We start from the raw sequence: 13112 nt of genomic DNA, 5'->3' as shown, positions 1-13112 counted from the left end.
TTCCCAGCACCTCGGGGCCGGGCAGCCCCGCGCCGCAGGCAGCCTGGCTCCGGGAGTGCCTCTGGCACGGCCTCGGCAGGCAGGGCGCAGGCCCCGGGCTGCACGTGACGGGGATGTGCGGAGCTCGTTCCCTGTTTTTCATTCATGTGGGCTGGAAAAATGTGTTCATGAGACAAGTTACTGTGGCATTATGTCATGGGCCTTCGGTTGGGCTCTTTTCTCCGCAGCAGATGAGCTGAGTTTAAGCGCGGGGCTGCGCCGGCTTGGCAGGCAGTCGGGAGTTTCCCGGTCCTTTCTTTTGCAGGGGAGGAAGAAACGAACCCACCTGCCCTCGTCCCCGGAGCCAGCCGTGGGTGACGGGGGCTTTTCTGCAATCCTCTTGATGGCTCCCCGTCCAGGAGGCTCTGACAGCCGAGATTTCAGCCTGTGCTGTGCGGAGACGGCTGCGGGGCAGCGGTGTCAGCACCCGGCCCTGCAGGCATAGGTGCTACGGGAAAACCTCCTGGGCCCTAAACTAGACGCGATTGCTTTTACTTTTGGAGAAATCCCTCGGGGATGGTGTCAGGACGGGGTGCCCGTCTCCTCCCCACCTAGCCAGCCTCTCCTGCACCCCCTTCCCTGCTGCTGCTGCTGTCAGGCACGGACCGCTCGCGGCCCCGCTGCTGCCACGTGCAGGTCCCCGCGGCGGTGCCCGCGGTGCCAGAGGGCTGCCCCGCTTCCAGGGCTCGTGCAGCAGCCCGGGCACAAGGGAACTGCACGTACCGGGGCTGGAAAATCCCAGGGCTGAGCTGCCTCGGGTGAGTCAGGCCGGGCGCTGTGTGCGGACCCGGCGGCGTTAGCCCGTCGAGCTGCGGGTGAAGCAGGCCGGGAGGTTTCCACCACTTCCCCCGGGTCGCTGCGGCCGGCAGCTCTCGCAGGGGGATGTTTCCCATGGCAGCCATTCCCACTCCGCTCTCGTTCTCTTTCCTTCTGACTTTTCCCCTTCGCGGAATCGTTCCTAAAGGAGAGCCAGGAGGATGGGAACGTTCCTTCTGGGCCGCTTGCCGGGCTTGCTCCAGGCTGGACGTCCCAAACATCAAAGGGCCCATCCAGAAGGGACGTCCAGCCCCATTCCCAGGGCTGCTGAGCCCGCATCACCTCGTCCTTTGCTCGTTGCCCCTCTCCATCCTACAGGGCACCCTTTTTAGGAGCAGAGTCAGCGGTTACGGGTCCCTCGCTCTCTGAGATATGCCTGCATTGCAATCACCCTGCGTCTACACCCCTCGGCAGCAGCACCTGCCTCCCAAGGGGAGGAAGGGGCTTCTCCTTCCCCCCCGCAAATCAGCGAGGTTTGGGGGTGCTCGGGGCCCGAGGGGGGCACCCTCAGGCGGCGCCGGCTCCGGCTGCCCTCACGTAAGGGTGCCTCGCGCGGGCGGTAGCCGGGGTGGGAGGTTGCAGGTCAGAGCAGGGTCAGGTTTTTGACACGCACTGCAGCGACACGGCGGTTAAAATTAGCCCGCAGAGAGGAAACTGGCAGCATTGTGGAAGAGCAGAAGTTTCCTCTCACGGCAGCCTGGTGCAGCGGGGCCGCGCCGGGTGCCGCTGCCAGCCCCCTGCTCGCTGCCACCCGACCCCATCCGTGTCCCCGTCCGTGTCCCCGTCCGTGTCCCCCGTCCACGCCCGGTGCCGCCAGCACCCAGTGTGTGCGCGGGGCAGAGCACCCTCGTGCCGTGTCCTGGCCCTCCCGGCCCAGGAGGCAGCGGGGACCTTTTGGGGTGAGGTCTCAGAGCTCTGCCGCGGGTGGGCAGAGCGGAACCGGAGCGGTTTGGGGGGCAGGAGGAACTCGGGCACGAACGTGGGCTCGGTCTCCGGAGCAGGGTAGTGCTTTTAGCCCCCCGTTTGCTGGCTTTCTCTGTGTCGTTGCTGCTTCTCCCCGTCGCTGACACCGCTCGGAGGGAAGCACCAGAGAGGAAAGCTGCAGGTGCGGAGCCCCGCGGCCATCGGGATCCCGCCGGGGGCGCAGGCAGGGGCCCTGCAGGACAGGGGCCACGGAGGCACCGGGCTCCCGCGCTCTGGAAACTCCATTTGAGAGCCTCATAAAGGGATAATTACCTGGGCTATTGAGTTTCCTTCTGGCCAGATCCATCCCAGCCTCCCTGACAAGGGCTCCCCAGTTGGTCCACGGGACCGGCCCCGCGGGACGGGGTCGGGCTGGAGCTGGGGATGGGGGTCTGGCCTTGGTGACGTGCCCCCAGAGGCCTGCACTCGCACCTGCATCCCTCCCAGCCCCTCTGCTTTCGGGGTCGGGGGGGGATTCTGGTGACAGAGCCGACACCGAACAGCCCGGAGCAGCCACATCGCTCAGCCATCACGCTGCACCAGGACCTTCCCCGTCCCAACAGGGCCGGGCAGGGGCCGGTGCCCCCCCGGCAGCCGGACGCACGGCTCCAGGTCGCATGCAGAGGGCAGGGCAGCACCCGACGGGCGCAGGGCCTGCTGACCTCGAGCTCACCGGCCTCGTTTTCCCTGGGGACGCTGAGCCGGAGGCCTGGGTAAATCCCTTCCATCCCCGTTTGAAAGCCAGAGGGGAACCCCGCACGTCCCCGCGGTGCCGCCTGCGTGCCGCTGGGCCCTGCAGCCCTGAACGTCTCCCTCCCGCCCGCCTCCCCTTTGCACTGACTTTGTTTTCCTTTCCCTCTCCCCAACCCCCTCGCCCTCACCCCGTAGGTTATTGCAGCCGACTGCAAGAGGGTCACAGTTCTGAAGTATTTCCTGGAAGCCCTTTGTGGACAAGAAGAGCCTTTGCTGGCATTCAAGGGTGGAAAATATGTGTCAGTGGCACCCGTCCCAGACGCCATGGGAAAGGAAATGGGAAGCCAAGAGGGAAAACAACTGGAAGATCAGGTACCGTGCGGGAAGAGCGCGCCTCGGTGAAGGAAGAATCACCCCTGTGGGGCCCAGCCTCTGCCTGCCCTGCAGCTCCCGCTATTTATAGCTGCCGGGGCTGCGTGTGCGTTTTATGGGGGGAGCCGGGGGGGGGGGGGGAGCAAATAGTGCACGGCCCCGGTCTCCTGAGTGTGCTTTGCTCGTGCCCTTTCCTGCCAGCCCAACCCACGTGCCTCTATCTCGCACGGCGCTATGAGTTCCAGATGCTGCTTTTTAATTCGGGGGGGGGGAGACGGGGACGGACACAGGGGGAGGTTTAATACCGTGCAGCACGGGGACCGGGGCAGGGGGGTTGGTGGGCGAGGGGGTGTCAGGGTTCAGCCTCAGGATCGGGTTTATAGCCGTGGAGCTGGCCGTGGCAGAGGCCTGAGCTCCAGCCTCCAGCACACGTACAGGAAGAGCTGACATTGGCGCCCCGTCCCTCCCCTGCCTCTCACATCCTGATGTGATTAAGGAATTCGCCTCTTGTTTTTCTGCCCTTGCTTGTTCCTGTAGGCCTCGCTTCGCTCCAGGCTCCGTGTGTGTGTTTAAGGGCTCTGCCAGCCGCTCTGCAGGTTGACTCTTTGCTTTTCTGTTTCATCTCGCACTTTGAAAGGCCGGGGAAACAGCGGAGAGGGGGCAGAGCCACCCGGCTCCCCGCGCCCCCGCCCTCCGCACGGCGCCGGGGGGGGGGGGAGGAATCGCCCCTGCCGGCGCTGGGTGGTCACAGAAACGCAGAGTTGTAGGGGTTGGAAGGGACCTCGAGAGATCATCGGGTCCAAGCCCCAGATCATTGGGTCCAACCCCGAATCCCCGTGGTCCGTGCCGTGCGTCCCCCCCCGGGACTGGCAGCCGGGGGAGCCCCCAGCAGGAGTGTGCTCAGCACCCTCCTCATCTCCCTGTGCCCCTGTGGATGGCTCCGGCTGGGCACAGGATGGATTTTAGGTTGTGGTGGTTTTTTTTTTTGCCTAGGGGTCAAAGCAGCACCCTGGGTGGCAAGAGACATCTCTGCAAGGTGGGAGACCCAGACCCCCGTCCTCTTCTGGAGGTCGTGGGGAGGGTTTCGGGCTGACACCACTAACCGTGTGATATGTTGGGATCTTCAGGTCCCACCCCATGTCACGACAGGACGGTGCTGCTCTCTGGAACGCTCTCGTTTTAGGCTCGGGCCCCCCGATTCCTGCTGTGTAACCACGGGGAGGAGGGGGGCTGCCTCTCACCCGGCTGTGGGAAGCTCCGTGTGTGCTCCTTGCGTAACCCCGGAGCTTCCTCCTCGGGGCCACGGTGCAAGGCGGCTCCCAGCTTGCCAGCGCGGCCAGCCCTGAGCCTGGGCAAGCAGAGCCTGACCCCAAACACCGCAGCGGATCTGTTCCCGAGGCCTCGGCACGGCTCCGTCCCTCTCGCAGCATCCCCCGTCCTCTGTGGTCCAGGCTGTCCCGGAGAGGGAAGTGAGCCCGGGGGCTCTGCCTTCCTCCTTCCCAGGGCTCAGAAGTCACAAGCAGAGAGGAGCGCTTGGTTCTGCGGCCAGGTGGCTGCGTGGCTCCGGGTGAAACGATTGAGAATGCAACCGGGCAGTGCTGGGATTGTTTAAATGAAGGCCGTGCACTCCTGCCCCGTCCCTGGGGCGCTGCAGGTCCTGCTGCCCCGTGCCGTGGCAGCCCGTGCTGGGCGGCGGTGCTCTCGGCATTTCGAGGGATCGTTCGGGGCAGGGTCCTTCCCCTGCAGACCCTCTGGGCTCAGAGCTGCCCTGGGAGCTCCTCCCAGCCCCATTGATTTTTGTGCAGGGCAGGGAAAATTGGTACTGCAGGGTTTGGGAAGGCTCACGGGGGCTGCACGGGGGAAAAAGGGGGCTTGGGGGCCCGAGGGGGCTGCCCGGGTGAGCAGCAGAGCTGGGCTCATGGGCAGCACGTGTGTGCTGGTGGGCCCTGCGGTGGGGAACAGGCAGGGAGGTGCAGGCAGGGACCTTTCTGGGGGAACAGCAAGGCTGGGAGGGAGCTGGGTCGTGGCTGATCCCCAGCACGGCCCATTCTGGGGTCCCCAGTTGAAGCAGCGCAGGCAAACTGGGAAGCTCTGGAGACCTCCTGGCGGGGACAGCAGCGTGCCCAGGGCAGGGCGAGGGCGCACCGAGGTCTCGAAGTGCCCACACAGGCAGGAGGCTGCAGACCCTGCGACCCCTCGGGTCGGCACAGCCGAGGCTCCTGGCCAGAGGCAGCCCGACAAAGGCGGACCGAGGAGTAGGATGCAAACGTTAACGGAGGAAGTAATTAACCGTGGCGACGACTGACCCCGAGACGCAGTGGGTTCTCCGTCACGCGGGGGTTTAAAGCCAGGACTGTCTCTGAAACATCTGCTCGGGCTCCAGGGAGTTTCGGGGTGGGTGCAGGAATTTCTGTGGCCTGTTCTGAGATCACACCAGGGGATGGGCAGGGGCTCTTTGGTCTCCCGTGCTCCGAGTTTCCTGCCGAGATGATCGCCGTGCGTGCGTAGCCTGCGATGAGGCGGCAGGTTTTGGGCAGCGGCGCGCAGCCCGTGGTGCAGGTGGGCACAGACAGCCTTCTCTGGAGGGACGTGCAGCCTCCACAGCCCGGCAGAGCAGAGAGGCAGGGAAATGCCACGCTCCCCGTTTTGCAGAACTGAAGCCTGTAAAGCATCAGTGACTCACCCGGGGCCGTGGGAAGAGTTTTCCAAGGCTCGGCACGGTTTGATTTCAGCCCAGAGCTTTACCCAGGGCTGCCCCCGCCCTGCCTTGTGGCTGGCATCCCTGCCCCACTCCGCTGTGTCTCACCTTGTCACCCCCCTGCATGTTCACGATTTATTTATTTGGGTTGTTTCTTTGAAATGTTTGGCAGCAGTCTCCCACCAGCAAGTGGGGATGAGCCATGCTGGGCAGGGATCTGTCTCCTGGGAGGGGGGGGAAGCAGCAGTCCCTTGCCACCAGCATCCCTGACAGTGACATCTCGCCTGTTTTTGTCTTTCTGCGTTTCCTGGAAGAAGGAAGATGATGTGAGGATTGAGGCATTTGAGGATGACTCAGAGGCTGAAGGCAGCGGAGGAGAGCTGGACATCAAGGAGCTCAGAGCCAAGAAGCAGGCGCTGGCCAGGAAAGTAGCTGAGCAGCAGCGTCGGCAGGACAAGATTCAGGTAGGCTGGGATGTGCAGCTGCAGCCCCCGATCCGTCGGGCTGGCTGAGGAGCTGCTTTGCTGCTGCGCGGGGGCCGATCCTGTCTCACTGTGCCAGTGCTCGGGGAAGAGTGCCTTCCTGGGATGTCTCACGGCACCGTGAGCTTCTGGGCTGTAGGTGCCCCGTGCGTGAAACCCAGCCGCAGGCAGCTCTGCCTTCAGAGGACGGGGCTGAGCTGGCGTTGCCGAGCCACCCAGGGTAAGATCTGCCCTTCCACAGCCACGTGCTGGGGCCTCCGGGAGCCCTCGAGGGGCTGGACACCGCTCCTCCACCGAGCCGCTCGCGCTCCCTGGGGGAGAGCCGGTGGCTGTGACGCAGCACGCGCCGGGCAGCGAGCTGTCCCCGGGCTGGGACAGAGCTTTGGTGGCATCGGGGCTGTGCCGGAAGGCAGCTGCCCCGTGCAGCGGGGCACAGGGAGAGGGTGGGACGTGGACGGCCGAGCCCACGTGGGAGCCAGCAGCAGGACAAACAGCCCGCGGGACAGCTGCCGGGCCAGAGCGAAGCGTTGCCATCGTTATGGGGACAAACAGACGGGACACAGGTGATCCCGTCCCAGCCCTGACCTATTCCCAGCGCGTTTCCCAGTGGGAACCGGCGGATTAAACTGGTCGCACTGGTCGCAGCTGCCTGGCGGTGCTTGCTGTAGCTTTAAGAGCGAGCTCACATGCATGGCTCTTGGCTCCTCGCTCGCTCGCAGCCCCTCTTCCTCCAGCCTCGCCGCCCAGATGAGGATTTCTCAGCAGAGGAAAAAATTCTCCCTGGCTCCCCTCCCCCTCACCTCCGCCCTCTCTAATGCCCAGGGCCCTTCACTTCCATAATTCTTCATTTTCCAGCCTTGAACGTAAGCCAGACACATCTGTCTGGCCATATGCGTGAACTCTGCAGTGTGTGCCGAGGTGGTTGTAAAACAGGGCTGCTGAAGGCCCTACTGGGAGAGCGCGCACATGTGTACCCTCCGGCTGCTGGCGCCGGGCCCAGAACCACTGCGCTTCACTTTTCCAAACCCACCCCAACCTTTTTCTTTTTCTTTTTCATTTTTTTTTTTTTCGTTCGAATTTCGAGAAATTCGCGTCGAGGCGAAGGGTCTGAAATCGCGCCGGGAGGGAGGAGGGGCCCGCAGGGCAGTCCCCGCGTTGTTGGCAGGTACCCGGCTCCCTTTTAATGCGAGGAGGAAGAAAGCCGAGCGCGAGATGGGAGAGACGGGCTGTAAATTAAAAGCTGCCCGAAGCCTCCCGGCCTCCCCCGGCTTGTTAAGCGGGAGGTGTAAGTCAATTCCCCGCTTCCCACCGCCGCGTCCAGGCACGGCCAAGAGGAACCGCACGTGTTCGGGGTGTTCGGGGAGGGCAGCGCCGCGCACATCCCAGCCCCGGCCACCGGCCCAGCTGCGGCGGGGCCCCCCGGGACGGCCGCTGCCCCTTCTGCGGGGAGCGTGGGGGCTGCCTGGCGCGTCGGGGGCTCGCTGCCTGGCCTGCTCCTCCCTTCCTCCCGAGCCGGGCTGGGGCCGGCGCTCGCAGGCGGAGAGAGGTCAGAATGAGGGTGTGGGCAGCTCCGGGGGCTGCACAGCTGAGAGCTGAGGTGCACTTGGAGCCCGAGCGCGCGGGGCGGAGGAGAAGTCCTCGGGGCTTCGCTAAAGTCATCCCGGCTGGCTGGGAACAGCCCGGAGCTGAACATGTGCGTGCCGGCCCCGGTACCGACCCCGCAGCCAGCTCTGCACCTCACCCCCCCCCCCCCGAATTTCCCTGCCTTGACCTGCGGGTCCCCGGTCTTCCCAAGGGATATTGTGCGTCCTGGGACCTCCTGCCTTGTGGTTTCATCCCGTTTCTCCAGTTCACCGCTCCTTTCCCGAGTTCACACGTCGGCTGCTCTCCAAGCCCCCCGCCCGTGACCCCGGGGACGAGCGCAGCCCCACGTACTTGCTGGAGCTGAGCAGCTGCAGCTCCTGTTCTAGCAGGGCCGAGAGCCTCAGCTCTCCAGGCACGTCCCCGTGGCCGTGCCTGCGCCCTGATGGGCACGTGGGCCTGGAAAGCCCGAGCACCTCGGCTGCCTCCTGCAGCACAGGCAGTGACCCAGGGTTCAGGGTAAAGCCTTCGTCCCTTGGCCACCGTTTTCTTTCTCAGTTCCAACGTTCCCATCCATGAGCTTCCCCTGCTCCCGTCCCGTGGCAGGGTTTGACGTGCCCAAGGGGAGCCTGGTGTCGTGGCCTCGCCCGAGCCCCGCAGAGCCGTGCTGCTCGCAGCTAAACCCCTGCCTTCTCCCGGCAGTTCTCGTGCTCTACCTTCCTTCCTCCGCCGTGCTCCCCGCCTCTCGGTGCCCAGCTGTGCTGCCGGTGGAGCTCACCCGCTCCACGCCTGTCCCGGGATCCCTGCGCTGCACCGGCTGGCAGGACAGCCCCGCTCCTCCATGCTGCAGCTCCCAACCACAACCATCGCTGCGGTCACGCTTACACCAGCCTCGAGGGCGATTTGGGCTTTGTTGTGCTTCCTTCACTGCCCTGGCTTGGGTGTGCACAGGACTGTTGCTCAGGCTGGGGGGGAAGCACAGGTCCTGGCAGAGGAAATAGTGAATGGGGGTTGCCCTGCTGACACCAGCTGCAGGGAGAGCAGGAGGGCTCGGTTCCCCTGCACAAGCCGGGACCCCAAAACCATCACGCTGAGCAGGGCCAGGTAGGGCAGAGCGGGTTTAGGTCGCAGTCTGCTGCATCCTGGTGGCAAGGGGCAGCCCTTTGCTGCCCGACCATGGCTTGCGGGGTGGCTGCTGCTCCCTGGCTCCGCCGCCTCCATCCTGCCCTTACCCTCACCCATGCTGGCACGGAGCCCCGTGTCACGGGCAGGTGACGGCAGCGAGCCGAAGGGCCAGCCACCTCCCTGAGCGCTACCCGAATATTTTCGGGGCAGGCAGGTGGAGCGGGGAGGTGGCAGGGCCGTGCCCCGTGCCCCCGGCCGCCCCCGCCGCTTGGCCCGGCCCTCAGTGCGCGCTGTTCGGAGCCCCCTGTCCTTTGTGCCGCCGCCGCGCGCTGGGAGCGGCCGAGTTTCCTGAGCGGTTGAAAACATCCCACCTGAAACATAACAGGCTCTTCCTCTGGATGCTGCTATTGTTTCGCTCAGCATTACAGAAGCAGCTCGGCCGGGCGGCCAATTATGACATGTCTTCCCAAAATAGCCGCGCTCCTGTCCCTTCTGAGCCCACGGAACGGCCGCCCCCTTAAGATGCAGCCGCTCCTTTGTGGCGGTAGTGTGAGTAACTGGCTAAATATAGCCGCATCCCATTCACGCTCTCGTCTGGGCGCAGGAACAATGCCGCGGGTGCACACGCGCTGACACGCACCTGCCTGGGAGCGGGTGCCTGCCGGCTGCGGAAGGCGCACACCCACCCACGGCGGCTCCGCCACGGCGGCGGCCCCGGCTTGCTACCAGGCACGGGGCACGTTTACTCCTGAGGAAGACGCTGCGGACGAACCTTGGAAGGAGGAAACCCTCGAGCAGAGGCGAGGGAGGCATTGTTCTCAGCCCTGGAAAACGCGCCTCCCAGCCCCGCACGCGCGCGCGTTGCCGAGCGTGCGGGGACGGAGCGGGCAGCGGCACCGGGGTGCCCCGCGGATGGAGGGCGGCTCTCGGAGGGTCAGGGCAGAAGGGGTGGCAGCAGGATGGTGACAGCCCATCCGTCCCGGCAGGGCGGCGTCACCGCCGGTGACCCGTCCCGGAGGTGGCAGGGCACGCAGCTCTGCGGGGCTCCGGCTCCTGGCTTTTCTCTGCCGGGCTGCAGGAACCCACCGCTGCGCTCCTGGCGGACATCTGTCTGCTGTGCCATCAGCAGAAAATGCAGCCTGGCGGCTCGACCCTCGCAAAGACCTGTCCCCATCCCAAAGTGGGATCCCTCCGGCCAGGCAGCGGCTTCCGGGGAATCCCCCAGGTGATCCCAGCTGATGGATGAGCTGGGAATTTGGGACTGTGCGCGCAGGAGTGTCTGATCTCAGTGCTGCCACCAGCTGGGGCAGCTGCGGGAGCTGCCTCCGGCTCCTGCCGAGCTCCTGGGAGAAGCCCCTGACCAGGGAGCCGTGGCCGGGATCGGGGCTGCGGGTGGGTGCGGATTTGGGGGCTGCAGTGGCCAGGAGAAGGAAAAGTGGCTAGCCCCGAGAAGAGCAGCGAGCTGCTGGCCCCAGGGGTCCCCTGCCGGGCTCCAGCCCCGCAGGGTCCCTTTGCCACGGAGCCAGGGAGTGCGTTCAGCCCCGATAAAGCTAAAATCTGCCTGTCCTAAAGTGCTTGCACTGGGGTGAGGCTGCACCAGCTCAACCCCCGAGGGTCTTCCAGACCCCACCACCCACCGAGCCACTCGGGCCACCCTCCCCTTCTACCACGGGGGACAACGAGGCACGACGGGACCGGTGTCGTCGATGGGCACCGTCGGCTCGCGGCGCAGAGCCCGGCCCGGAAGCGGGCATCCCCACCCCGTCCCCGCGCCCCCTCGTCCTCGCCGTGGGGCAGCGGCCGTGCCCGCGGGCCAGCGGAAGGGTTAACGCGGCGCTCGCTCCCCGTCCTGCACATGGGCTCCCTTTCATCTCTGGCTCGAGGCCAGCCGGAGCCTGTATGAATCACAGGCCACTCCTCTCCTCCCCCCCCCCCAAGCCCCTTGGCCAGAGGCTTCTGCAGCCTTTTACTCACACAAACAAAAATAAATCTCGCTGCCGGCCTCTGAACCCTGCAAAGGCGAGTTTCCCTCTGGCTCCCCGAGCGGCCCGGAGCTGTGCGAGGGGACTTGGCACGCTCCCCGCCGACCTCGCTCTTTCACTCCCGGCGCATCCTGTGTCCTTCTCTCACCGGGCGGCCCGGGGAGCGGAATGGGACGTGACGGCCGGCACAGGCATCGCTCGCAGCTGCCAGGAATTGGCCGGGTACGGCCCGCGAGAGCCGCCGGGGCAGATGCCACCCACGAGGGACCCGGCGCCGCTGTCACCTGCGTGGCCCCGGCCGGCCGGGTAGGTGAGCTTCCCGCTCCGTGCGTGCGGGGCCGTGCTCCCCCGGCCGCCTGCGTGGGGCTGGGGTCTGCGTCGGGGCGCACGCAGGGTCCCCCCCCCTTGCTTTTTTGGGTCATCGTTACCCGTGGCAGGCCGGCTGCTGGGACGCGTGGCTTTGCGGAGCCTTCCTGGTTGAACTCAGTGGTTGACGAGGGACGTGCTGCTGTGGGTCGGCCAGCAGGGCCCTTCTCCGTCCCCATGGAGTAGGGCTCGGTGCTGCCCAGGGCCAAACATCTCGTCTCTGCGCTCCCGAATGTTGGGCAGAAACCCACCTGACACCCTCCTTGCTGCGAGGATGCGGGGGCAGCCCCGTGCCGTGGCTGCTGTCGCATTGTCCCCTCTCCATACATCCTCCCGTGGCACCCAGGCGTGCAAACACCTCCCTGCCTCGCCGTTTCCCCAGCCCAAGGTTGGCAAAGGCAGTGCACGTGCAGAGCCAGCACCCAGCACGTGGAGCCAGCCGCCCCCCGGTGCCCCCTGCTCGCTTTTCGCCTTTCTGGCCGATGGGAGCAGTGGCCAGGAGGGCGTGAGGCACGTGGGGAAGGTTCTGGTTGCTGCCTCGACTTGTGGGAGGTGGCAGCATCAAGACATCTTGATTTAAAGCCAGATGACAGCACTTGGAAACGCATTAAATCCCACTTATTTCCATGGCCGCTGCTGGCCCCTGCAGCTCTTCGTTCCAGGGTGCCCCTGGGGCTTTGGCATGGCTGCGGGAGGGTTCGGACCCGAAACCCCGTAACGCTGGGCACAGCGGGGTCAGCACAAGGGGCTGGGTAAGGCTGGGCTTCCCCTCCTAGCCCCGGGGCGCTCCATGTGGTTGCAAGCCCGGTCTCGCAAGGCTTCGCCTGGTGGTTCTGTTCCCCAGCAGTGCTGCTGTGCTCCATGGGTGAGCGGTTCCTATTAGAGGCAGCAAACATCAGCGAGTCCAGGGAAGCTATTTTTAAGCGGAGGAAGCACTAGAATAGCATCCTGAGTTTTTTAAGCCCATGACTTACTAAAGAGCCCAAGTGCTTCGATAGCGTCAAGAGGAATACGTGAGCTTTTCGGTCCCGTCCTGGCAAATGGCCTCATCCAAAGGTCTGGGTCCAGCCCCGGGGGGTTGCTGGTAAGACCCGCCAGACCCTCCCCACGTGTGTGAGCACCTCTGGTCTCTGGAGTGCGTGTGGGGCTCCGTCAAGGACAGCTCTGCGGGTTTTCAGGGCTGGACCCCACCTGGTTTCCCAGCTGGATGTTGTCAGAAAAGGCGCAGCACGTGCGGGACCTGGTGGGACAGAGCGAGATGCTCCCCGCAGACCTTTCCTGCTCAGGGTCCTTGTGTTAGGATGCTGCTGGCACGGCTTGCGCGTCCCAAATTAGTTTGTTGTCGCTGGCGATCGTCACCTTGAGCTGTTTCCATCTGGAGTACAAACACCCCCTTCCTCCAGCCTCCCTTACTGTCGAGGCAGGGCTCTTGGCATCGTTGCAGATAACCCTGCCCGCTGCCAGTCCTACAAATGGGACAATTCCTGGTCCAGCCAGCCTGCCCCGGTGCCTGGACAGGGCTCTTTTTCCTAGGAGGGTGCTCTGGGGGTGGCTTTCACCATCCCACTCGTGTGCAGGAGCGCTTGAGGTGTGCGGGAGGCACGGACACAGCCTCCTGCACACAACACCCTTGCTGCGGGAGGCACGTGTGCCAGCCAGGCGTGTCTTCTGCTCTCGGTGGCCGTGGCTCACGGGGCTGACGTCCTTCTTACTCATCATCTGTCCCTCTCCTCCAGGCTGTGCTGAAAGACCAGAGTCAAATGAGGCAGATGGAGCTGGAGATCAGACCCGTCTTCCTGGTGCCGGACACCAACGGCTTCATCGACCACCTCGGCAGCTTGACGACGCTGCTGGACTGCAGGAAATTCATCCTGGTGGTGCCCCTGATTGGTGAGCACGGCCAGCGCGAGGCGGGTGGGCTTCCCTCTCCCCCGGGAAGGGCTTTTCCCCCGTGCCAGCTCCCTCTGTGCTGCCCCACGTGCCCGCAGAGCCTGT

The 13112-nt window shown here is 65.1% G+C and overlaps 1 protein-coding gene across 5 annotated transcripts in view; it reads left to right on the top strand.

Moving 5' to 3' along the window:
* Positions 1 to 13112, top strand: part of SMG6 (SMG6 nonsense mediated mRNA decay factor) — a 109016-nt gene that overhangs the window by 88298 nt on the left and 7606 nt on the right. For 2 of the 5 annotated variants that reach the window (XM_066979834.1, XM_048068006.2), the window contains 3 exons: positions 2707 to 2883; positions 5899 to 6045; positions 12854 to 13007. In XM_066979834.1, coding sequence (XP_066835935.1) covers positions 2707 to 2883; positions 5899 to 6045; positions 12854 to 13007 — 478 coding nt within the window. Of the gene's footprint in view, positions 1 to 2706; positions 2884 to 5895; positions 6046 to 12853; positions 13008 to 13112 lie in introns of all 5 variants that reach the window. The other 3 variants (XM_066979833.1, XM_048068005.2, XM_066979835.1) reach the window with 2 other exon arrangements.

This window comes from Anser cygnoides, chromosome 18 (assembly GCF_040182565.1).
Source record: "Anser cygnoides isolate HZ-2024a breed goose chromosome 18, Taihu_goose_T2T_genome, whole genome shotgun sequence".
Taxonomy (NCBI): domain Eukaryota; kingdom Metazoa; phylum Chordata; class Aves; order Anseriformes; family Anatidae; genus Anser; species Anser cygnoides.
This window is presented reverse-complemented; position numbering and strand designations above follow the sequence as displayed.